Source organism: Haemorhous mexicanus, chromosome 1, assembly GCF_027477595.1.
Source record: "Haemorhous mexicanus isolate bHaeMex1 chromosome 1, bHaeMex1.pri, whole genome shotgun sequence".
Lineage (NCBI taxonomy): Eukaryota > Metazoa > Chordata > Aves > Passeriformes > Fringillidae > Haemorhous > Haemorhous mexicanus.
The window spans coordinates 55,277,653-55,304,319 of NC_082341.1; the positions used below are offsets into that span (position 1 = coordinate 55,277,653).

The 26,667-nt window shown below is 40.0% G+C and overlaps 1 protein-coding gene across 3 annotated transcripts in view; it reads right to left on the bottom strand.

Annotated features, from left to right (window-relative positions):
• GLI3 (GLI family zinc finger 3) overlaps positions 1–26,667 on the bottom strand; it is a 204,610-nt gene that overhangs the window by 68,067 nt on the left and 109,876 nt on the right. For all 3 annotated transcript variants that reach the window (XM_059849817.1, XM_059849833.1, XM_059849824.1), the window contains exons 4-5: positions 24,671–24,776; positions 2,012–2,217 (exon numbers count right to left, since the gene is read on the bottom strand). In XM_059849817.1, the coding sequence (XP_059705800.1) occupies positions 2,012–2,217; positions 24,671–24,776 (312 nt within the window). The remainder of the gene's footprint in view (positions 1–2,011; positions 2,218–24,670; positions 24,777–26,667) is intronic.

Here is a 26,667-nt window from a genome sequence, read left to right on the forward strand (position 1 = left end):
AAGACAGAATGTACTCAGCTGTACTGCCCACACCTGAGTGTCTCAGGCCCTCTGAAAGCCTGGGAATCCAAGCTATATAGGCTGATGGGAGAAAACTGTCTTTCTGAGGTGGCAGGTGGAGTTGAGGCAGAGTATTTCACAGACCTGAACTGGCACCAAACACCTGCACTGCAGACGGATGAACCTTAGCACCATCATAATTATGATGGAGCTCCAGACTCAACTGCTAACAAACCAAGTGTCCATTTGTTGGGGATCTGAATAGTTCCTTGAGGCTTCACTACCTACAACTCACTAGACTACAATGGTAGAACAACACAGAAAGATCACACATTTCTATACTGTACACATCTACATTTAGGTGCCAGAATCTGAAACCAAATTCTACCCTGTGACACCTCTGGATGTTTCTGGAGCATCAGTTGGGTGCTGGGTCAGAGAACACTATGTGCCTTCATCTTTGTGAGTGAAGAGTGTGATACACCTGAGACCAAGACTGTATACAGCTCAATGTCATAGGTGGTGATAGGTCCTTCACACCTTCCTTTATGTACCACTGGAAGATACCTTAAGCATAAATGAAATTCTGCAGGAATGGGACCTGAAGATTATTGAAGATAGCAAGGTATTCTGCACATTAGCTCCTGTGAAAAAGCCCAGATGTACACTACAAGAGTTTTCCCAATATATGCCATTACGTTATAGCTCTGTCATTTTTGTCCTGTATCTAAAGCTCCAAAGCTCCTCAAGTTAAAACTTGCCTTTCTGACCATTCAAATTTTTTTCTTAAAAGCATTTTTTAAAAAAAAATACGTATGCTAAAACAAAAAGGGTAGATTCAAGAAGAATTCATCCAACATCAAAAGTGCTGCTAGGAAAGCCCTATGTGCATGCCATATACCTTGACTGACAATAGGTCATTAAAAGAATGGTCTCATAAGAATATGTGCCCATAATTAATGGATTAACTGTAAAGGTATATATTCTTATAAACGAGGATTAATTAGTTATCCATTTGGATAGGGTGCACTGCTCATTTTTCAAATTCAGCTAAAGGCAGTTTAACTCTGGTAAGTTTCTGAATTCACTGGGAAGATATTTCCCATAGGTAAAGTACCAGTTTAATTACCTTTCTCTACATAGTTGATTCTGAGTATGTAATATTTTAGTTCACTTCAGTAAATGCTACAATTTTGAAATGTCAAACTGCTTATGCTTACCAACTATTGAAAAACCTACTATTAACAAGACAGCTTTTTTTTGCAACTCTGTTGATGGCTCACTTTGGCAAAATTCCCACTCAAATGAATAGGACATGTGCTAGAGTAATGACAAGCGTGATCACAGGAGTTCACTTCAGCCCAAGTAGCCTGGAAAGTAAAAGCCATGGTTATACCAAGACCTAATGCACTGAATTTCAAGTATACTGCCCACCATTTAGATTAAAAGGGACAATCTTGATCATCAGCCACTTCTACGTAAGCATCTTTTCATTTGGCCATGTTGTTGGCTAGGATAAACTGAAATAATTCTACAAAACTTTAACAGAACTATTGACTAAATGCAACTAGTCAGTGCATGCTTTATATAATTGAAAAATACTGTTTTAATTAACAAGCCTTTTGTGCCTGAAGAACTCCATGGTTATACACTGATGTGAACTCATACAGAATCTGATTAAATTCAGTGCGGGTACAATGGATTTTTGGGAGATCAAAATTACACCCCATGTCAGCCCCACAAACAAAAGATATCACAAGACATACACCACCCTTCCAGCATAAATTTTGAATGAGGTGGCTTTTTTTTTTCTTCTCCCTGAAGTTTCAACATTTGTGAGATGTACAAATGAGCCATCATCGGCTGATGAAGTATTGAAACATTTATGACATAATGAATATGTCTGACAAACCTGGTGAAGCTGCTTTGAAAAAGGGGGAAAAATGTTGACAAGATTAATATAACTTAAGTTGCTACAATGACAGAAAACAGGAAGCCTGTCTTAACCCACCGTCTGTTGGGCTGAGTCCGCGGGCTGCCGAGATCATGGAGAGGGATGGGCTGCTGTGCAGGGACCTGATGTAGTCCATGTAGGGGTTAATGTATGGGTGAGGGGTGCTGAAGGGAGACTCAGATGTTGCAGCAGGATTTCGGTGCGGGGAAATTCTAAGGAATGGAAGCTCTGAGTATGTTGGGCTACTAGATAAGGCAGAAGGCCTGGAAGAAACAAAAGGAAGAAAAACAAAACCAGCCAGGTTATCTACACAATAAAGAAAAATGCTATAAAGGTAACACACTTGTTTCTTGAAGAATAACAACTGGGTTGCACATGTACTGAAGTCAACTGCCTGGAAAGAAAAAGGTTGGGAAATTTAATTTTTCTCTGTCCCTATTATTAGCAACATTTCTCTGACCAATTTTAACATGACTTTATATTTGGTTTAATCTTCACATACCTCAATACCTTTCCCCAAGGAGATAAGGAGAAAAGCACTTCAATTAGTGCAAATTATGCACATTGTATTACATAGTAATTCTTACTGCAATATGAAATACATACTGAGATTCAGAATCATTTACATCTTCAAAACCACGTGCCTATTGAAAAAGGAGCTTTGAGAGCCACACCTGCAACCGTGCCCTTCATTTGCCAGCTTACTCTTTCTTAAAGTGCAAGATGGCATGTTTATACAGAAATCACTTAAGGAGTCCCAAACTTTGCAAGCCATTAAGACAGATGGGTTCTTTGGAGCACTTTTTTGTTGTTGTTGCTGTCCCTTCCCATGAAAAATGCACAAAACTTGGCGGCAGAGTAAGAAAGATTACTGCATATATGTGTTTTCAGTATGGCTCCAGTGACCAATGTTTTTTACCAAGACCCCATTAATTAACTGCATCAATTTTGTGAAGGGAAAGCTTGGTGCCCTCTCATGCTATGTGAGATGAACCAAGGCTTAAAGCTGACAAAAGACAAATAACCCGCCATAACCCTCCCCACCATCCCACCCTGTCGATACGACAGTGTCTGGGCTCTGCTTGGAGATTTTTCTCTCACAGCATCCCATCTCCAAAGGCACTGGAAAAAGTTCAAATTTCATCACAAGAGGCTGGAGTGCCTGCCCTTGCCAACCTGCTCTTTGGCAAAACACAATGATTAAGCCTGTCATGCATTTGCTGTAGTCCAACTGGCTGACCTGAACTAAATGCCTTTTTGTCCCTGTTTTTCCAATTAATTTAGCATATATACAGCACAGACACAGGCAGCAGCTGTGAGAGCAGTAAGGGCAGCCTGTTCCTTTGATGCTGTTGGCTTACAAAGAGTAATCAAACAAGAAATGTATATTTTTTCCCTTTAACATACACATATCATGATCAATGGAGGTAGTTGTCATCACCTAAAAGACCAACAGAACATAATCTTACATAGGAGCCAATTCTGCCCTGCCATCAGCCTGGAAATGCAAGCAATATGAGTGGGACAGTGATCAAAGTCATGAATTCCTAACATGACGCCAGCTTCCCTGCCACTAAATCCATGAGGGCTTGTAAAATCTGAGGAATAAAGATTTCTCCTGATGTGTTTTTCTCCCTCTTTTCCCTTCCCTATCTGACCTTTTTTGTGTTTCTTGCCCTCCAACAGCTTTCTGCAAGGTAAGTCCTTCCTGTACGGAAATGCCTCCTAGCTCCAAAGTTTGTTAGGGAGCTGCATTTTGTGCTAGCAGGAGGTACCAACAGTGCAGTCTCTCCTCTGGCACCCGAGCAAGTCACCCACATAAAGCTAAGCCACTCACTATCATGCTTTCAGCATATTTGAAATGCACTGAGAACCTGAAACCAGAAGCTACTTTCCACCACTGTGCAAACCAGACATCTCCTTTCCTTTGAGAACTTTTTGTCTGCATGGTTCTAAAGTACCTTTGTTTTACAGTGGAAGTGCATCTTTTACCTCGGTACTATGAAACCACACCAGATGTGAAATATTTGCTGTCTCCGGATTCCCTATGAGGCCAAGATTGGTTGGCAAAAGCTTTAAAAATCATGGTGATGTAGGAAGAAAAAGTACTACAGCTGGGTATCACATTACAGAGTAAATTTCCTATCCTGGCAGTGAGGAAAATACAGAAGTACAGCAGATTTAATACAAGAGTAACAAAGAAACTAAGTCTGGATGTCATTTTACGAGAGATTCTTTTTAAATGTGATCCCAACTCATATTTAGAAACACAAAAACATGCAGACAGGCTGGAACCCTGGCCTTATCTGGTGCATATTGAACAGAAAACTCTTTAAATGCTTATGCAAGAAGGCTGAAAGTCTGTATCGGCCTCAGTGATTCACTCTCCAGCTGGCCAACAGCCAAATGCAGCCGCAGGAGCAAGATTAAGAGCCAGGCTGTCAGCTTCTCCCTCCAGATCCAGCAAGAGCCATTCAAGGACACCAGGACTCAGCTGCTCTTCCCCTCCTCAGCCCTACCTCTTTCTCTCCTCTTCTGAGCTCCTCAGTTTTCCTAGGATGCTAGGGAAAGGACACTGACCTGGGTAACATCCATCAATAGCAGGCATAAAAACGGTATTATCTGAGGCAGAAATAAGGAGTCATCAGATTCCACAGAGAATTCCCAGCTCTGGACTCTGATGTTACCTAATTTCTCTCAAGCATCTGATTTGAACATGCTGCTAATTTCTGTGCTCACTTTCAGTCTGGACTTCTCTCACTCCTCTGTGTTCCCAGACTCTCCTTTCCCTACAGACCCTTTTTCCCTCATGCCTTCTTCATCTGCTCTCAGGCCTACAATTTGAGTCATCCTAATTTAGTCCAATAAATGTCACTTATCTTTCCTTTCCCTCTGTGATTAAACTTCACTGTGAACACCTTTCACAGGTATTAACTCCATCCTTCAAACTAAAATGCAGCTTTTAGAAAGGGTGCTGCCAAACACCTTACTGTTGCTTTGCAACCTCATTGTCACAATAAAGAATAACCTCCGTCCTGTACACAGCAAAAAGTACAGCCCAGGAGTGGCTCTGCAGATTCTCATTCAGTCACAAACAAATCTAATCTCCAGATGTGGGTAGCAGTCCATCCCCATAATTTTTATTTCACATGTACAGAATAATAGAATGGTTTGGATTGGAAGGTACCTTTACAGGTCATCTAGTCCATGATGTCGTGAGCAGAGGAAGAAGCTGGGGACCCTCTTTCAAACTCAGGACCCTTCAGCCCAGCAGCCTGCAACCTAGCTGTGCATCCTGTTGAATGGCGTTCTGTCTTGGGTCTGAGGCTACTTCATGGGATGCAATGAGGCTTCAGCATGAGAAGAGGCAAGGAGGTTTTCAGTGATACTGCTTGGCAATTTATGCCTCACCTGTAAACCACGGGAAGGCAGAGCTTGCCCTGCATCTTCTGTGCAGAGGTTCTTCTGTTATACAACAGATTCAGACCACTTAAGGGAGGGAGCAAAGCAGATGTATGCTCTTTTCTGAATCAGGACCTCTGTGTCTACTTCTAGAGACCCTGAAAACTCAATTCAAATTTCATACAAAACTGATCACACTTTCAAGACATAGTTGAAGGTCTCCAGGTTTGCAGGTAAAAAAGATCCTGTGGCTGCATTTCACCACTAATTTTTATCCTGGCACATTAGGATGATTTTATTATTTTCTCAGTAACCTTGATTATATCTACAACCCTGACACAAATGAGAAGGAACAGAGAACAGGGCTAGCTGTGAAGGCATCTCCTCCTTCCTGTCTAGGAGGGCTTCCTGTTCACTGCTAAGGTGTTGAAATATCACGAGTGCCATACAGCTTCCATATCTAACACAGGACTTCCCACTCCCCCACCCATACCCAGCCTGCCAGTTTGTTCCTGTCCCAACTCTGATGCTCTGGGGAATCTCAACTACTCAGCTCGTGAATGGCACACACGTGCTGAGGCAGGTAAGGGCAAACAGGTGTATTTTTTCCTATTAGTCATGACACTTCTTTGATGAATTGTTGCAGAGGTGTCTGTACAGACCTAAAAACTTACATTGTCACACCAGTTCAGCAGCTGTGAACAGCATCAGTTGTAGGGCAAATCACAGTATGTGTGAAGCTGCTTTTTTTTTTAAATGGAGTTTTTTTCTGACCACTGCTGAACCTCAGGTGAGCTATCTGTAGGATTTCAGTTATTACATATGAAAACAGCGTCATTTTGTTTTGTTGTTTACAGCTTCAATAGATGAACTCTGTACAAGAAGACTGACTAGCAGCAGGTTTAGATTTTAACCACTACAAAAACTGAATCAAATGCAATTCCCTTTTCAGCCCATACAGCCCTTTTAACTGGTGAAGGAAGATCATGGGAATCTGAGAGTTGATGAGGCAAGCATGAGCAAGTTATACATATTTCAAAATTATCTGCATGCACAGATCATTACCTAGCATTATCTTGAAAGGATCACAAATTCTTTCCACCAGCAGAAAAATCTGAGATACAGGGACTCTGATCACATACTTAAGGCAGTTTTTTGTACTTAAGCATTTGTCAGTTTTACAAAGAGGAAGATCGGATTGCCTAAATTCAAATCCTATCCCTTTCTCTGGTACTAACGGAACAGCTAACTTGAGGTGAAATGTTGCTGTGTGGCTATGACCAGAGGAGAAAGTCCCTGGGTAGGTAAGCCAGCACAGAGCTTGTTGACTGTGGGTCCTTTCAACCACCCTCTCAATGCTCTACTGATGAGATTAGAGGATCAGCCCAAAGTCTATGAAACTATCTTATGTGGATTCATGCATGTAACTGAGTTAGGAATTGAGGAGGGAGGATGGAAGGAAAAGAGACCCAGTTCAGGGTGCTGGGGAGCAGCAAAGGCCAGTTGCTCCCTAAGAAAAGGCAAGCCAGGAGCCAGGCATGGGCAATGCAGTCCATGCCACCAGATCCGAGTGACCAGAGCCAGATGCTACTAACACAGTCAGTCACGAGTCTGAGACAAGGCAAAGTGACAAACCAGGTCTGGGTTGGGCCAGTCAAGAGCAGAAGGAGACAGGGACAAAGGTCAGGAGACAAATTACATCATGGTTCTGAGGGCTCTATCCAGAACAGGTCCCTGCAGTGCAGACCCTGAGCTCAGCCAGGAGCAGGACCACAGACTGGCACTACTTACAACACAGGTAGCCCAGCTAAAAAGGAGCTCCTGGATGCATGAGGTGTTGGTAGAGGTCTCCAGTGAGGCCACTCAAGACAATTACTGCCAATTAGTAGCCTCAGGGTACTTACTTGCTTTGCAGTGCTTGAACTGTTTTAATACATGCCAAAATATCTATACACTGTTCTTCTATCTCTTGCAAGTGTAAAAACTACAGGAGGCCCCAGCGCATAGTACAACCCCCCACTTGTCACAGGCATTCTTCAATAGCAATGTTTTCTGGAAGCAGATGTAAAGCCACTCAGAACAGCCACAAAGGTCTGTGCCACAGGAAAATCTGGACTACTATTTTTGAGGTTGGTCTAGTTTTAGAGATGTGACATAAACGGTTTCCAAATAACTTTAAGCTGTACTTGGACAAAACCTCTTCTAAGCACAACCTATCTTAAAAAAAAAAAAAAAAAAAAAAAAAAAAAAGAAGGTGATTTAAGCTTTTTCTGATTTTAAAGGAAACTATAACTCCAGGACTGGAAATCTTAATGCCAAGTTTTGTCCTGATAAAATTTTAAATGGCTCTTTTATGAATCTGTTGAAAAATACATTTATATTGAAAACAGCAAGCGATCCTTAACTATAACATTGTAAATATGACACTGAGCTGAGGTTACAGATGGAACAATAATCTATCTCACAGAACAAAGCTTGTCAACGAAGTGGGATGAAATATTGTAACATAACCTAATTTATTATTGCCTTTTCATCCATCTTGTTATATTATGAACGTGTCAAAGTTCAAACCTCGATATTTAATCATTTAACAGTACGTTATTCAATGCTGGAGCAAGCATTGATGGCATAACTCTCATACCAATGATATCCACACTGTTTCTCTGATACCTGTTCAATTCAGTCCTGCCTGGAGAACTGAAAAATATTTAGCTCATTAAACTGCCTATGATACTTTTCTTCTCTCTTTTTCATTTTTTATTCCTGCAATAATCATCTGATGTCTGTCCACAAAACATTAACACTTATTTCTAGTAAAACCTGGAAGATGAGCAAACAAGGACTTTCTTGGTATGTGGTGACTCTTATTCTAAAGCATGTGGGTCAGTTCCTTTGGTAATATCTCCCATGTTAGATTTCTATTGTTTATTTAATACCATAGTGAAATAGTTGCTTGTACAGACTGACCCTTCAGCACCAGCAGCCAACAACTGGCTAATAAAAGGTTTTTGTATTAATAAAGTTATTTTGAGCTCTGAGATTTCAGTGTAAGGAGATTGAGGCCAGCACTGAGCATTTTTCAAATGCAACCCACAGTTCTTTTCTCTTTTTACTTCTCATTGAACTGGTAAACAATCAAACCTATAAATACATACTATGGGAAATCAATAATATAATTTTTAATACTTAATTTTTTTTCAGAAATTCCAGCTTCAAACAGGCACTCCATTCGCCTAGAATCACTTACTGCCTCAAAGCTGCTATATCACACTTTTAGACTTAGGAAAACTAAGCAGGTAATAATGAACATTTAAAGAATTATTTGACTATATGGAAATGTCAGAGCACACTATAAAACAGCTCAAGGGCTGCAAAAGAGTAAGCACTGTTAACTATATTTTCTTAATGGTGGAAATTAAGAAAAAGGAGAAGGTTTTGAGCATGATTTTAAGTCCTAAAACAAAAAAACCCTATTCTTTATTTCCTGTATAATTTTTCATGTTTCAACACCTAGTGAATATTTACTCACTTTTCCTCCAAAATTCACACTGGAGCTGTAGTCAGCATAGGGAAGTAGGTCACAGAATCTGATCTGGTAGCAAACTTTCATTCAGTAGACACATGCTCAAATAAATCATGAGTGGGTCCATGCCTATGTAGTTCACATAGAAGTATAGGGTTTAAGGTAGACAGGCTCTGGTTTGGTTTTCATTATTTATCTGCTGTCAACCTTGTACAAGTTTGTTGTCTTCCTGATCCACTCTTTCCCCATCTTTAAAACTGTGATAAAGCACAGTGGGAAGGTCACATCAAGAGTTCCCATGTTACAAATATTTTCTCACTGAGGCAAGGACAATGCCTTACAAAATGTGTGCAGTTCTGCTATGTAAATTCCTAAAATATACAAATAACCTCACATGGGGTTAGAATAAAAAGTTTCTCCCACATAAAGTTAAAAGGCATCATTGCAGGAAAAAAAAAAAAGGGACACAAATGACTGTACAAGAGAGGTTCATGGTTCAGGAAATCTGCACGACAATTAGGCATTGACCGACAGCAAAAGAATATTACTCTGGTTCCCCTTTCCTTCTTTGGGAAGTGTTAACATTATGTAGTTACAGTTAAAAATTGACTACATTAATCAAGCACTAAATCCTCAGTCAGTGACTGTATTCCTATTTTTCAACTGATGGACTGCCTGAACATAGACCCAGGTTTCTTACACACACTGCTACTTATAAGACTTCTTAAATAACCCAACTATCAGCATGTGGATTTCCTCAAGAATAGTTTATGCCATGAAAAGCAATGAATATTCATTCTGTTATTTAACAGAATGCTGTTTAAATTAGGTCAGCTGTAACACTGGTGACCTTCAGTCCACAGTAACACCTGTAGTGACTACAGCAAGCAACTGCTGCTTCAGCTGATACAGTCTTGACTTGGGAGTCTTCACATGCATTACTTAAATGTGTATGCTGACACAGTTTTGACTATTTAATTTCCTTCATTATGAAAAACGTAAATAAAACTATCTACTGGCTCCCAGTATTTCTAAGTCAAGTCTAGTCTTCTTGTTCTCTTCCTCACAGGCACCTGCCTCTCCTTTTCCTCTTCCATTCACCTACCACTGTATGCTGCCTCCTGGCACTGCTCTGAAACACTGTCCACTTGGCCTTTGCAAACAGAGCATCCCAGCTTTCTTCTCCTTTCTCCAAATCTTTCTCAGGATGCTGCAAACCAATCAGTGACAGGGAGAGGCCTATATGCATTTACCTGGCAACTTCTTTGCTTGTACAAAGGACACAGACATAAGAAAAGTAACCAGCAATAACTACTTCCTGCAAATGCCACTTGCCCATTCTAGGCTTTGACCAGAGGTTATCTGGCAAATTTTGTGGCAGCTGTGTAAGCCTCCAAGTACCCAGCTTGGTGCCCCTCCCAGGCAGAACATCTCTGCCTCTGGCCACTTCATTGCCCAGTTTCAGGAAGCCAGAGCAAAGCTGTGAGACTGTAAATGAGGCAAAGGCACACAACCCTGCTGAGGGAGAAGAGATAATCCCCAGGGTGAAGAAACAGCTGGGGCTGGTAAACCCTGAGGCCATCAGAGCTGACTCACCAGAGTTCATTTGCCAAAGACTGCGAGCTCTTCCTGGCAGAGCTCCTAAAATTTGTACAACACTCAGCAGAGCTCCCATCCTGCACAGAGCTGTTGGACACTGCAGCAATGTAAACAGTAAATAAAAGTAATGCTAACATGTGATTTCCATCTCTTGCTTCTGCTAGAGCCTTATCCAGGCACTGCCTTATTTTGCTCAGCTTGCACTGAACCATAAATAAAGTAAGACTTTATACCTTCACAGGACAGCCCAACCTCAGTGCTGGTAAATTTTTCCTCTCCTATCTTTAGCTGGTTCCAAGTTTACAGACTTGTAAATGTAATGTACTGACTTGTACATTAAAAGATGGAGGATAATGTAGCAATGTTGCATTTGATGCAGAAATCATCATCATGAATATAAAACAGAAGCACAGGACAAGAAAGTGTTATTTGAATAAGATTGCCATGGACCTCCACACACTATTTCCCCTTCAAACTATGCTGTACCACAAAGTGCGGCAGGAAAATCTAAAAGCTCTACTGCCAACTCATTATCTGTTGTTAGTAATAACAGAGTGGGCAGTGAAATTACCAGCTGCATTCCTATAGCAAACTTCTCTGCTCTGCAATTCTCTTCTGATGCTCTAGAGGTGGTCCCATTTGCTATTCAAATTTTAGCTTCCTCTAGGCTACAGGCAGAGCCTGACATCCCTTCCAGTCTTTAACTAGAGACACCATCATATCAGTATGTAGACATATATAAATCCGGAGTGCATTAATGTACCCCTTTCTTGCCTCCCTTGCCACTTCTCTCCTCTCCTCTCTCAGAAAAAGTGGGTCAAAGGAGTGTCAGAAGCTTTCTCACACTTAATGCTGTTAAGTCAGCTAATTGAATAAACATTTGTTTAACATTTGCTCCTATTTCACTAATGCACTGTGAGAATGAGAAGAATTTTATTCCCCTTCTTCCCCATCCTCCCCCTCCGTCAGGAGTGCCACTAGCTGTTATCGCAGTGACTAATGTGCTGTATGTGGCCATTATAGTCCTCAACTCTGAAATTACAGCCAGGATGAACGATAGGCTCTGCCTGTATGCTGATTGGAGTTGGATGATGATTGATTAGAAGAAAGTCAGACTTCATAGCCATGCAAAAAGAACTGCACTAAGCCACAAGCTTAAACACTAAAGAGCATTTCACCAGTGGCTTCAGAGCTATTCGATGCTTTCATATGAACAACATTTCTTACATCCTGGTTTCCGCATTTTATCTTTATTCTTTCAAATACTGAAATCGCTTGGATAAGAGGGTTATATACTTTTTAATATATATTTTTATATATATATATATATATATATATTTATATATATATTTATACACATTTCTAAGAGTAGCCTGAACTTTTAGAGGAAATTGAAGAGGCTTTGTGTCAAGTACAGCTAAATCCAGCCTTTCTATATCAAACCCCTGCTAGAAAATTACTGTGCAGATGATAAGGCTGAAAGATATAATAAAAAGTGACTCTACTCAATTTACACTGCAATATTGGTATGACTGAATATTTTTCATTCAGGTGACTGATAAAATCACTAAACTGTATTGCAGATAAATAAAGGAGGCTTCTGTCAAGAATAAACACCATTAATCATGAAGTCTCACCCTCTGAGTGGCTGTGCTATGCAACTGCACAAATGCACCATCACAAGTGGCATGTGACCCACTGCCTCCTTTCTTCCCCCAGCTCCCCGGTGAAACCATCTTCTTAGGAAACTTTTCTGCTGCCTTTACAACATTTGGAAACCTGGGAATGTCTTTTCCTTTCAAGTTTATACACAACTGCAACTGAAATAAATTTTAGAGGCAATACATTAAGCTAAAAATTGAAGCCTCAAGACAAAGTGAAGCCATGCAGATTGTGGCTGCATTGCTGAAAATCCAGCATTATAGTAAAAAGCCTGTGTTTAAATTGGTGAGGATGAAGTGTTTATAATTCTAAAGCTGAAACAAGTAGGAAATTTTTCCTCCAAGCCTTCTTCCCATTTTCTTCCAAACCCACATTTTCTTACTGGTTTTATAATTTAGTTTTGCTGTTTCCAAATAGGTTCTGAGTTTCTTTCTGAACATAAAAATAAAAAATTTCTTAACATCATAAATCTACCTCAGTAGAATCCGTGGGTCTCCTTTCAAAAAAGCAACTTGCAGGCTAAATAATGGACATGATCTGAAAGACCTACCCAGCAGAAGTACAGTCAAACAAAAAGAAAAACAGATAACCTTTTTAGGTTTAGGTTTTAGGTAACCTTTGTGTAACCTGTTTTAGGGCAAGTGATGATTCAATAGTGGCCATGTTATTAGGCCAGAATGAAGCAGTGCCCTACACACTAATGAGGTTAAAAAATGTAGTTAGGTCTTCATGTTAAAGGCACTTAGCAAGCAGGCTGCTTGGCAAAGACCAACTGTGTTGGAGCAGAGGACTAATCACACAGGCAGGAATCAAATCGACTGGAAGAATTAGGAGACTTGCGGCCCCGAGGAATGTAATTCATGCAGAAAAGCAGTTGTCAGAGTGAGGCCAGGGAACTGTGTGGGAAGAAAGCAAAATAAACAGCTCAACAAAGAAAACAAAGACACTCAAATAGTGGCTTTTCTAATGCTTGAGTACACTGAAACTTCAGTGGGTGCATATGACGAAAAAGTCATCAAAGACGACCTCTATAAAAGCAATATACCGGTAAATAGTGAAGTGGTTCAAAACCACTCAGAAAATGCCAGTAGAGCTTTAAAGATAACCTTGGCATCGTTATGCAGGACAGAGAAAGTACACATACATACATGCATGCATGACTGGGAGAAGAAGAAAAACAACTAAATGGTACAAAGCTAAGAGAGTTAAAATGAGTTCTACAATTACTCCTCATATCTCTCTCTACCATTCACAGGTGAGAAGAGGATGCACTCTGCAAGCAAAGAGTGCTCCTGCCTATGTGCAGCAATACTCTCCGTGAAAAAGCAGCATTGCTAATTAGGATCCACTCCCATAGCACAAGGACCAGATTACTGCATCCACCAGGGGGATTATCTGACCAGAAGGAAGAGCTTGAGGCTTGTCCTAAATCGCAAAAAAACTCATGTGCAATCCATGGGAAGTTTCTCATTATGGGTATGACCCATGACAGTAAAATTAAATTTTGAAATCAACTGATATATGAAAGTCACAAACACTTTGTTTTCTTGAAAAAGAGTATTTTTAATTAATGTGTTATTGCTCTCATAATTTAGTAGGTTTTTTATTTTTAGAGAATGAAGCTTTTATCACTTTCAGTACTTTGGAGCCTTTCTCCTCATCTCATTCATTCACTTATGATTTGTCTAAACCCTTCCTACCTCAAACTCAAGAATGCTATGCTCACTACTGTTCCAGCTAATTTTAGCTTCTCTTCTTCCCTTAACTCCTTCCTCCCATTAAGGCAGGTGTTCCTTCTTCTGGAAAAGCATCTGAAAAGTTTTTCACATTACCTCAAGTGAACATTGTCCTCAACATTGGTTCTGTGATGCTAAGAAACACTCTTTTCCCAAATTCAAAACCAAATCAAAACAAATCCTTTCATTTCCAGTGCCTACTGTAAGACATGTTCACAATATTACAAAACTGCGATTTGCTGAAGAAAGAAATATTTTCTTGATTCTTTTATATAATAAAATAATAACTTCACTGTTTAAAACAAAACCAAGTTGGCAATAACAAAAGAGAAATTCAGGAACTGAATATTTCTCTATTGCACTTGCTGTGCATATTTGGTTGTGAAGGAAACATTTGACTCAAATTCTAACTTTACGGGGCTACAGTCCTGACAAAACAGTGACATGAAGGCTCAGCATTAATCATTTCTGTTGAAGTATGGTTGGATTTGCTTCAAACCTCTGTACTATCATCAACAGACAGCCCAAAATTGATATTCACAGGGATTAGTGACTGTTACTGAATAGAGTATCAGCTAGAATTTCTCATCTAAAACTACATGCAGCAGGAAAAAAAATAGATTATACAAATCTACAGAAACTCCTGAATAAAATTCTACATATATACATTTCTATATAAAACACACAGATTATTTTCTGATACGCATCTTCCCCCCCTTTCCCCTAGACAAATACATGATGTGGGAAAGAAAAGCCATTTTGAGAGTGCACCTGACTGACAATATCAGCTGTACAGTACATATTTATGCTGTAGCCAGGACTGGAGTCAAGGGGTGACCTTATGAAAACACGACTTCCAAGCTTCTCCTGTCCTCCAAACACCACCTCCAACAGCAGGTGTGCAAGTCACACATCAGCACCAACAATCATGACAGCAGTAGGATTCACAGGTATATGAAGGACTGATTACATCAAAGTTGAATTCTGCTAAGGTAAAAGGGGGAAGAAAGATATTCTGTTAACAGCCCCTTCTTGTATTTTCGCTGCCAGTAACAAAGGTCCAGGTACGGGAGCTGGCTGAAGTGCAACCAGAGAAGATCAGGAAAACACTCAGTTCTCATGCCAGGCTGAGAAGTCTTGTATCTGTCAGGCCATCTTTTTGATCTTGCAAGTATTAAAAGACATTTTGCTGCTACGCAGTCCACAGTGCAAGTTAGTCCTAACAAATGGGAAATGTATAATGGCTAGAAAACTATAGCCATCAAAAGAAATGAGAGAAATTCCTCGCACCGCTATTCTTGTTCTATTTGTGTAAGAAACTGGAGTTAAAAAGCATTTCCCAGGCAAAGCTGTAACTTTAAACAACAAGCATAAAGGAAAGTAATACTCTGGCTGCGTTTTTTTTTTTTTTGAAAACTAGTAAATTCGGTTTTGAAATCTTTGAGGTAAATGCATTATCTATATGCTGGAAGCATTATTAGTTCTCTAAACAGAGTAGGTAGTTGGGTGTGTAAATAAAACCCCTAAGGGGAACAACCTGGCCAGCTTGGAACACACCTACACAAGCTACACATTTGCTCCCTCAGCATCTCCGCAATTTAATCTAATCACAGGAGTAGAAACACAGTTCCTAGAAGAGGTGTCAGGATGGAAGTCTGAGGTCCAAGGAACAAGCAAGGCAAAGGAAGACAGAGGCAGGCTACACAAGCTTTCTTGATACTGTCTTGATGATATACGCTGATAGTGATCTTCCAGGGTAAAGCAGAGAACACCTGATTGCCCCTGGTCATTCAGCTACTGATCTCTCTGCCAAATCTGTCTACAGAGTTGTTAAATGGGGCTATTTGCGTTGGTGGCCTCTATAAACTGGACTAGACTATCAATCTTTTCTTCCACGGGCCACTGGAAAAGGCATGATAAATCTAGGCTGAATTTCAACAGGAGATACAGGACTGAAAGATGTGTATCTTTAAAGAGATAGCCACTTAAATCTGATATGTTTAGAAATTCTCCCTTATGTGAAATACTCCCTAATTTTCTGTTGATCCTTAACACCAATGGTCACAACACCTCATAAATAATGCTTTCAAGAAGATGATAGGTTAGTTTATTCCTTCAGGAGCTTTGTACCCCATGACTCATGGGCTGCAGGATGTTTGCCTCTGTGTCTAACCTCTGCAGAGCCTCCACAAAATTGCCAATGCACCTACAAAGCTGACCATAAATGCAGTCGTAATTTATTGTAAATTCAGACCTACACATTTGGTGCTGGAAGGGATTAACCACCTGCTCTTCAGTGGCAACTCCATAGGGCCCAACTTCAATGTCAACATTACTCTGAAATAAAGTCCCAAGCCATTTCTTGGTCATGCATCCTAAAAGTAACCATCAAACAAAATAACATTTTTCTTTAAATTGTTTCCTCTATGAATCAATAACATCAGCCATCAATGATAGTTCAGCCCGGCCTGAGGCACAGTGATGAAAAACCCATTGAAGACAAAACACAACACTTTCAGTGAAATTAAGGTATCATTAGGGATTTTTTCTAGCATCACACAACACAGAATATGCAAGGAACGGCTAGTTAGTCTCCTACACCTCAGAAGCACAGCTACAACAGCCTATGTTTTGTTACAGATATGTAAACAAATATAGACTTATACACACACACACACACACACACACACACACACACATATATATTTAAGAAACACAGTAGGATGAATAGGTGGTGCCAAAAACAAGGTGTTAATTTAACTTCTGTTTTTTCATCCTTTGGAAGGAAAAAGTGCCAACTACATTCAATCCATACTCCCAGATTCTGGGACTTGATGTCTTTGTTGGGGGAGGATGGAGTCTAAGTCAGGGAAAGATAGTGTGAGAGTGTGATGAAGATGCTCTGTGTTCCTAAAACACATGCTACTCATCACTCACATTTCTTGGAGTTTATACCTACTCTAACTTTAGGGAACTTCCAATTCACAACACAGGAATCTCACAGGTACACTTTAAAAAAGAAAAAAAGAAAAAAAAAAAAGAAAATCCCCACTAAGACTGTAACATTTCAGCTCTCTTTGAAGCAAGATTTAACATGAGTGGAAGAATTGTGCTGAAAAAAAAGGAGTCTGTCACAGTCCAGTACCTCACAGACTACTGCAACAAGTTTGACAGCAGCCTCTATAGAGTTGGCTTGCTTCTGGTTCACTGCACGTGAATACCACAGTCAATATCTGCTCACTCAACTAATACTGCTGACTACAGCACAAAGAACACAGGAATTTTGTCCAAGAAACCACAGGCTCAGAGCCTTTGAATGTGCACTATATTTAGAGCTTGCATTCTTTGCAGCTGATAACAGAATGAGATAATAGAAATTTCAAGCAGCAGAACTCAAGCATTGCAGCCATTATATATATTTTTGTTAAAATGTTAAATTAAGGTAACGATCTACATGTTCTTAAAGGTTTTGCCATTGAACATTTTTTTCTAAGCATTTTGTTAACATTTTTCCTCTAATCTTCCATCTTTCTCAGGCTCTGAGTAGTTCCTTGCATTACTTTTAACTCCAGAGATCTAAAATTACTCAGTTCATGACAAATGTAAGCAAAGATATTCACCCTATTATGTAAAGAGGATGCATGCACACATACACATGCACAAATTCGCACACTTGTATGCACATCTGCTCACAGCAAGCACCCAAACAACTTGAAATCATGTCTAGTTATTCCGCAGTTTACAGAAAAATGTTACATAGAACAGTGACCTGAGGCATAACTTTGCTGGCCATTCTTTTTGCTTCCATCATCCCTTAATTCATGCTGGTTTGAAAGCCCGCCTTAGGGAACCACTTCTCACTGGCAGCCAAGAATTCATCTAAGGACTGTTAACTGCCAAGACGGGGTAAATCAGCTAAGTGGCAGTGCTGACGAGTACTGATAGACACCTCACTGCCCATAAACCTTGGAACTGCTCCTCTGTGACAGAACAATTCATAAAAACCTCCTAAAGAATCCCTTTTGCTGGACTGGGCTCCAGCAGACAAACCTGTGCCTCTCCATGTGTCAGGTGGAGAGGAGGCGACCGATGCCCTTTATACCATCGGGGGACTGCTCCCGAGGGCTTTTCCCAATTTTTCCTCCCCCTGCATCACACGGCAGGATGCCCTGCGTGTTGTTGCTACTGCAGAGTGCTGAAGAGAGGTGGTCAGCCAGCTGCCAGCCACTGGTGGCACGTCTTGCTCATTAGGGCCATTAGGGCTGGGGGCTGCTGCCACTCGAGTGCTTTTCTCAACATTAAAAAAAACCCAAAAACATGAACCAAAGATTTGGGGGAACTTTCTACCAAGGATTTTCAACAAACCAAACCATTACATTTTACAAGTTCTTCCTTCTACATTAAAAATTTCACCAAAATTTTCCCCTAATTTCAATTGCTGCAACTTCCCCAGACAGCCTGAAATCAAGCTGGCTGTATAAAAAGAACAAAGAGCCTCTGTTAACGCAATATTTATCTGCTGCTATTGTTTCTCCTTTATAAATCTGTCGTTCCTTGGCATTACAATTAGCTACTCCAGAGAAAATGATTATGTCACAAAGTATTATCCACAACAGAAACAGATGAATGATGTGAACCAAATGTAATCTGGTGCGCTTAGAGGCAATTCTGTTGACTTTCATGTAAACGTGCTGGCTTAAAACGGGTATGGATTTTAGCAGCGAATCCTTATTTGATCTAAAATTTATTTTTCAGCAGAAATTAAATAAGATCATTTTTCCTAAATACTGCTTTTTCTTAGAAGAGAGAGAGCAAATCAGTGAGAAATATAGAAGAATTGAAATGACTGTGCAGTAACTTCAGACGGCAGTTTACCTAAACAAATGAATGTAACAACTTACATAAAACAGCTACATCACAAATATTTAACTATTTTTATCCTTTAAAAGGTAGCTCAGAATCAAAAATTTAAAAGAAACAATTATCCTGTTTTTCTGCAATTCAATATATGCCACTACTAATTTGCTTTCCAAACTTTTTGCACTTTCAGATAGTTTTTAAAAACACTGTTTCTGAAGCCACTCTGCAAGCATTACAAAGCTAATGAAGGAGAATTTACAATCTGCAAATCTTAAGGTAAATACCACTATATAAGAATGAGCAGCTGAAAAAAACACTGATTCACTACTTTAAATGATGCAAAACTATACACTGAGTGAGATGCCACAGTTTTAGCCTAGACAGAAGCTTCCTAATCCCAAACTTGGTAAAAGGTCTGGCACCGAAAGAAAACTATCTGCTGAAGTTTATGTGTGGGCATCTGGCCCTGGTATTTTACTTCCCTGAATAATCACTAAGGAAAGAGGGATACACGCTGCTTGCAGAGCCTACAACATGCATATCTGTGGCACATAACAAATTCTGTATAACCTTAACGAGTCACCAGACCATGCTGATTCCTTCTCAGAGACTTGCTACAAAAATCCTCCAGGCTATGAGCAGCTGCTTATTCTGCACGCTGCACTTCTCTTCCAGAGACAGGTTTCTTGGGGTATTTCACATTTAATACAAGATTTCTTCCTGTTTAAAGAAAATACTTTCACAGATGATTTTGGGAAGCTGTAACTACAGTCATCTTTTCATGTCCCAAGAGCTTCCCAGTCTTTCTTCTTTGACAGCTCCTGGCTAAACCATAAAACCCATTCCAAGTCTTAAAGTAATTAAAGCCAATTCAATGAGTGATGTTTTTCATGCTGGGTGGGGCCCTCCTTCCCACTGTGAAAGGATCAATGAATGCTCTGACAAACTAAGAAACTCCTTGCCAAGTCTACAGCTCAGAGGTACACTGAGGTAAAGAAGCAGGTAAAAGATTTAAGATGTTTAAACGCTCAGATTTTAATAAATAAATTAGAGCTTAGAAATGAAAATGAAAAGAAAAATCATAATGTCAGGAACAAGGCTGAGAAAACATAAACATCCTATCAAATGTGTGACCAGCAGTTTCTCTCATAATCAAGGATATGCTTTAATCTTCTCACATTTGGGTATCCCCTATTTTGCTGCATGGTCCAAAATCAGACAATGATGTAAACTGAGTGTCTGGGCCTGACTTTGCTTTCCTTTCCACCCTTGTGTAACTGATGTGTGTATAAACTACGTATGAAATAACATATCTAAAAATCAGACTCCCTTTCTATCAATTTGGAGCTGACTGCAAGCAAAACACATGCTTTGGTTTAGTACCAGAGCATTGAGAAAGTTCAAAATACCTGTTCAAGGCACTCATGTTAGGCACAAACACGGTTATCTGCACGTGCATCATTTCAGGGCATAAGAGTGCCAAACTTGCTAGTCTCAATCAACAGTTAGGGGAAAAAAAAAGGAGCTTGGAATACTGTCGAACCTAGAGAGCTAAAATACACCAGCTGTACCATGCAACTTCCTCCTGGCAAAGGCATTCTCCCCCGACTGAAAGCATATAGGTAGCACCTTCCCTTAGATTTACCTGCTCACTCTTCCTCACGTGTAGTCCAGAGCTAAGGCAAAAAGTGATGGCAGAAAGAGCTGGAGACTAAAGAGATGAATATTTTCAGACATGCACGATGCATCTTGTAATGCATTTGGCCCTGAAACTTAAGCTTTCCACTAGCCTCCTGCAAGACATGCATTTACCGCTCCAAGATGCACACAAGCCACTGCCCCAGAGCCATTCCTGATATTGCCACCTGACTGTTGTCTCCTGCCTCCTCTCTGCAGGAATGTGCTCTCTCACAGCCACAGTAACAGTGCCTGGAGGTATCAGGATAGGTCACCGTTAAAGGCTGTCCAACTCAACCTTGAAATGAAGCATACTGGGAAAAACCTACTGATGCAACTTGGTTGAAGCGTGGGAATGAATGAATGAATGAATGGCCAAGAACAGTAGCTTCCTAAATTGCTGAATTTAAATCCATCAGTAGAATTTTGCCTCTGCCTTAGAAGCTTTTTTTTTTTTAATTAACAAATAAAAACCCTCGTCCTAGCTAAGATAGATTTTAAAACTATGGGACTATATGGGACTATGAAGTTATTTTCACTTGCACTGTCATAAAAATAGACAAGACTTCTTCTTCTTCTTCTGTTCACTGCTAATAACACTCATTCCAAACAAAGACATCAAGCAACTGGAAGAGTTAGCCAATATAAATTTGTGATTTGGATCTTGAAGAAAATTAGCATACTCATGGTGTTAATTTCAAATAAACACCCTCATTAGTGGCATGATTTTGAATCACAACGCACCAACAAGAGAAGCCATCACACTCTAATGGATGACCTAGCAGATGTCAAGGACCAAAACAGAGATAAGCTTCAGCTCCTCCTTTAATACCATTCTTTAGAAATCAGTTTTGGAAATTAGGAAAATGCTGGACAAAAACAACAAAGAAAAACAAAGCAAGGAATGTGATTACTAAAGCCATGCTTCTTTTGGTTTTAATCATATGGTGTTTATCACATAATTTAACCTCCTTGTTCAATGTAAAGCATCAAAACTGAACTACAGTTTACTTACTGGATTTTTTTAAACTGAATTTGAAAAAAGACAATAATAAAAGGAAAACACAAGCCCCAGCCTCAAATCTGCCATTCATTCATTGCTGCTAAAGAACAACTCAAGTTTCATACATCTTCCTGAAGTATAAACCAGAGATGTACTGTAGAAATTCCAAGATAACTACACAGTCCTAACAGGTTTTAATAACACAAAGTGACACATTTCAGTACATATTCATAAGGGTTGGGGGTTATTATTGGGCTGTAATTGCAGTTGTTCTAACACGTAATAAGCCATGGCTGGAAAAACAAAGGCAGGTTAATTTGTGATTTCCTCTACTCATTCAGAGGCAAATTAAGTGTCAAACAGCTAATACAGAACATATTTCATTTTATGAGATTTTAATTTAATTCTGCACCATATCGTTGATGCCTTAATGTAGGGTGGTTTATCTAAGAGGAAGAGCAATTTATAAACCTCTTTCAATTGAAATCTTTAATGATAGGATACGATAGCATAATTACAGCAATGCCTGCTAGTCCTACTATACATAAGCATCTGTCAGCAATTCCATCATAAACATAAACCCTTATTTTAAGGGTTTATAACTCAAATTATAAAATTCAGCTCCAGGCTGAAATTCGGGATGCAACAGTTCTGACCATCAGCAATTAAACTATAAGAATCACATATATATGTATGTGTGTGTGTGTGTGTGTGTGTGTGTGTATACATACATACCTACATATACCTTTTTAGAACTGCAAGTACATAAGAGCCCTGTAACATCTTTAAAATTCCTGCTTTCTTTTTTTCTTTTTCACACGTGGCCAATGTTCAAAATTATGTGCAGATACTGTAGGTACTATGCAGACGAGGCCCTCCTCACATTTTTTCTGCATTTGTATTATACCTAAACTAATTCCACTAAGGCTTGAAAGGTTCTGGAACATATTTCAAGGAGCTTGGATAACTAAAATCATACATTAGACAGGTGTTAGTGCTACTAACACCTGGCTCTGTAAAACTTGCAAGAAAACCACTGGGTGCCTATCTCACATGTATATATACATTAATATGTTTTCCTGAAAACTGCAAAAGCATGACAAACCATAACATCTTCAAAATGTTGAAGTCTAAATTACTTTTTTTGAAGTTGCTTAATTACCTATTTATATTTAATTACACCAACCACAACAGCTCTTAATGTCCACTACAGCTCATCATTCCAATGGTGACATAAACCAAATGAACAAAAGAATCAACAGAAGTTAATGGGGAGAAATGGCCAGTATAAAGACAATATGACTTTAAACCTTGGGCTGATATCAGAGTATATTTCTGAAGCAGGTGCCTGCAGTCATGTCATCTGCCTAAGACCTCCTTGCCTCTGCAGGGCCCATCTGAATCGCCACTTAATCACAGAGCAGGGGTGCACAGCACACAGCAGGACACCTTTCCATAGAAGGAGCATGATTATGGGGTCTGAGGGGACTACCTCTGAATGCCAAACAAGGTATGAAAGAGGCAGTTCCAACATCTTTTCGGGCTCTTAGAGAAGTCTTGGCACTGAGAGCAGTGTAGACTGCTAGTCCTGATTTCTCACTGCCACCCAAAGCAGGTAACACTGTCTACCCACCCAAAAGCCCTGCTGCAGGCTTGGGGTGCTGTGGACTGGGTTCATGGGACTGAGGCTCCAGGGAGGGCTCAGCTCAGCAAATGCAGGAAGAGTCCCACATGGCACAGACTTCCAGAAGCCTCTTCCAAGCTGGTAGGCAGTACTTGGATCTTGGATGATGGTCCTCTGCTGATGCAGGTTAAAACTCCCTACTTCATCTGCCCAATACAAAGAGAAGGGCGAATTCCCCACTAGCTTCAGAATGAGCATGATCATCTCCCCCAGCTCCCAAAAACATCCATCCATGTAGAATATTGACTGCAATGCAAAATCTAGGATGACCCTATAATGACTGTCTGAGCCCGCCACCTTCAGCTTACAACAGTATTTAGCAGCAAATTTAAGCATGTATTTGAGTGTAGTTTATTATGTGGTAGATTGTGGCGTAAATGGTGATGCATCTGAGGAACCCTGAGGAATAAATCACAAATTTCTGTGCTCTCTTTCTACAAATACCCACTTTTCCTCTAATGCCCAAGAAGACTGCAACACAGATTTATTACTTACCTCCAGGCAAATTTGCTCTGAAATTACAATTCAGTAATAGAAGGCTGACCCAAAAAAACCTGTTAGTAAAATATTGTGTGTGTACTTGGGCATGTAGTTAGGATTGTTAATATCAATTAATTCTGCTCACAGAGGAGGACTTGTTTTAAAACAACTTCATTTTTCTTCTGCATATATGTAATTACACAGCTGTAACTAATAGCCATAGAAAAGCAATCTGCCATCTAAACAACTAGCATTATTCTTCAAAGTATTACTTGTGCTTTTCTTCTTGTATTTCCTCAGTGTGAGAGGTGATTAGTAGATATGATTAAATGTATACATCAAGACTTTTAGTGAGGTACCAAGCCCTGCTTTTCGGCTCCATTTTAAATGGTATTTAGCAGTTTTCTGGACACATCTACTGGTTTATTCTGCAATGATGATACCAGTCTCCCCATATGGAATAAGATAAAATTTATTTCTACAGGATTTCACCACTACCACCCTTTTCTAAGCATGTTATCACTGGTATTCATTTCTTTTATCTTTGTGTAAACCATGTGCTCTATCACATTTGCCATTTTGTTTGGGTGACATTCCCATCAATCAACTGATTGCCTATATGTGCACACAACAGGGACTAAGAAAATTTACCAAAAATTTCATTATGTTTCATAGCAGTCACTAGGGAAGAAAACCAACCTAATGGTTGCTTTGTAAACAAACCTTTGGCATGAAAGGAAATTTTAGCCAAGAAGAACACCAAGTTTTATACAGATTAGAAACATGTTTATCTGGCTGTATTTCACAGGGCTCAGCACTTTTTAATTTAGCCTTTATAGAATGACATAATAGAGAATAAATGTCAGCAAAAGACATAGGTAACCCTTGCCAGCTACCTATTAAAATAGGAATTCCTCAAGTACCAGGATGGGTTCTGCTTTATGAACAGATAACCTCAATGCTTTCCAAAAGTAAATCTTGGACTTTGGAAAGACTGGAAAAGTGCTTCAGGTACGTGATTTCAAACATTGCAAAGGTTCATGTATTTGTCCATTCTTTCAGGAAGCAAGGGGGAACACTGAATACTCACACATGCAGAGGAGGAATGGGAGATGGTTCGTAATGGTAGCGTCCCTCATGATGTCTCGCATCAATTGGCACAGGAGGGTGGAACGCTGGAAAAAGGTGAGGAGGATCTGAAAAAAAAAAAAGTGAGGTTCCCAGATCTGAGTATCTCCAAGGATTCTTTAAAAACAACATTCATAAAGACAGAACAGATACTGAAAAGCACGTGTTAAGAGTGCTATGACTTAGGAGTCACAATCTCCTTCCATGCTGCCATCAGTCAGGTCTGTCTGAGAGAAGAATTTGGCCCACGAGTTTGCATGAATATGTATTTACTAATTTTAATATTCTCTTTTTATAGCTTAAATGGAAAAGGGCATTAAAAAAGTCGTTAATAAATAATTATGTGTCCATATGTGAAGCACCAGATCAAAAGGACCATCACAGCTTTCATAAGCATTCCTGATTTATTTATTTTGTATTAAAACAAGAAAAAAATTCATCCCAGGAAAAAAAGCCTAAGCAGAGAATACAATGCAATAAAAACATATATCCTCAGACATGTACACACAGTCCTAAAACAGAAAGCCAAACTGAAGTGACATGCTGAGAAATGTAAGTAAAACTGGAGTAAATCAGACGATGTTCAAAGGCAAATGTGACCGGGAAGGGCCATTTTGAGATGTTTAACTGCACCACACCAATGGCTCAACCTGGAGGAATGTGTGTGAGGACAGATGGACTCATTTCATACCCAGCTCTTAAAAAGGAAGGGAACTTTCTTTGTCCCCACGACTGGAGACCCAGGCACTCATGGCTGCAGTAAGCTCCCCTGCTCTATGTCCTCCATGGCTTTCACAGGATTTTGCAGCTGTCAGAACTCCTGTTTCCCACTGCTTCCAGAGAGCCTCGGAGATAGGCTGACAAAAGGGGGAATGCGCCCGTGACACCCCATGGGCTCTCCCCTGAGGAGTCAGGAACCGGCCCACCCTCCCCACGGCTTCTGCAGCCAGATTGCCCCCCAGCTTCGAGGAACACAGTTCACACAGACCGCTGCTCTCCTCACCAGAACACTGCTGCAATCTGTGTGCCTCAAAATGTTACACACTGCTCACCACTGCCTCCCAAACACTCACAATACCAACAAAAATTTAGGCACCTCCAGCGGCATAAAACAAACTGATCCTGCACAACCATTACCCAATTGCCACTTTGGGTGATGTCATGTGTTTATCTGACACCAAAGGCTGAGAAGTACAGACATTAGGTCATGTCACGGATTTACTAAAATGCTTCTGGAAAAAAAGGAAACTTCAGTTGTGAACTGGCAGTAAAACTAGTTTTACTCCAGTTTTGCTCACCAGCTCTTGAAAGTATCTTTCCTTTATATTTCCTGCCTTTCCTATTCATCAAAATGTAAACCTCCAATTAGATGATGTTGTTTGTGAAAGCAATTCCCTGGTCTCAACTAGAGATGGTTAAAAAAAAAAAAAGAAGGGATTGTTCCTCATCATGATTTAAAAAGTTGGGTTGCTTTATTATTGCTTTTTGAAGTGCGGAAAGAATGAGAGGAACAAACCTCATTGCCCTGAGGGAATTCACGCAGGGGATGAAGGGGAAATTATTTCTGAGAAAATATTCCCAGTATTTCAAGAAAGCCTGGAAACATCTGACACAGACTGTCCAGTTACACAGCTTGATTTTGTGAAAGGACATCAGCATGTGACTAGCCACAGCACATTTCAGCCATTTACTGACTTAGGCACCATAAATGAAAAATAATTGTGGCTTATGATGTAAGCTGGGAGCTCAGACTCACAGTATTCTTAATTCTGGCTCTGCTGCACCAACAGGACCTTGGCATGCAATCTGTTATGAGCTTCACTCCCTATGCCAATCACTCATGGTCTCCAATGGAGGTAAAAAAATGGATCATAGATGATTGGGAACACACTGTCATTCATTGTCTGAGTGGAGGATGCTTGCTGCCACCTCCTGAACACATTCCCGAGCAGACACCAA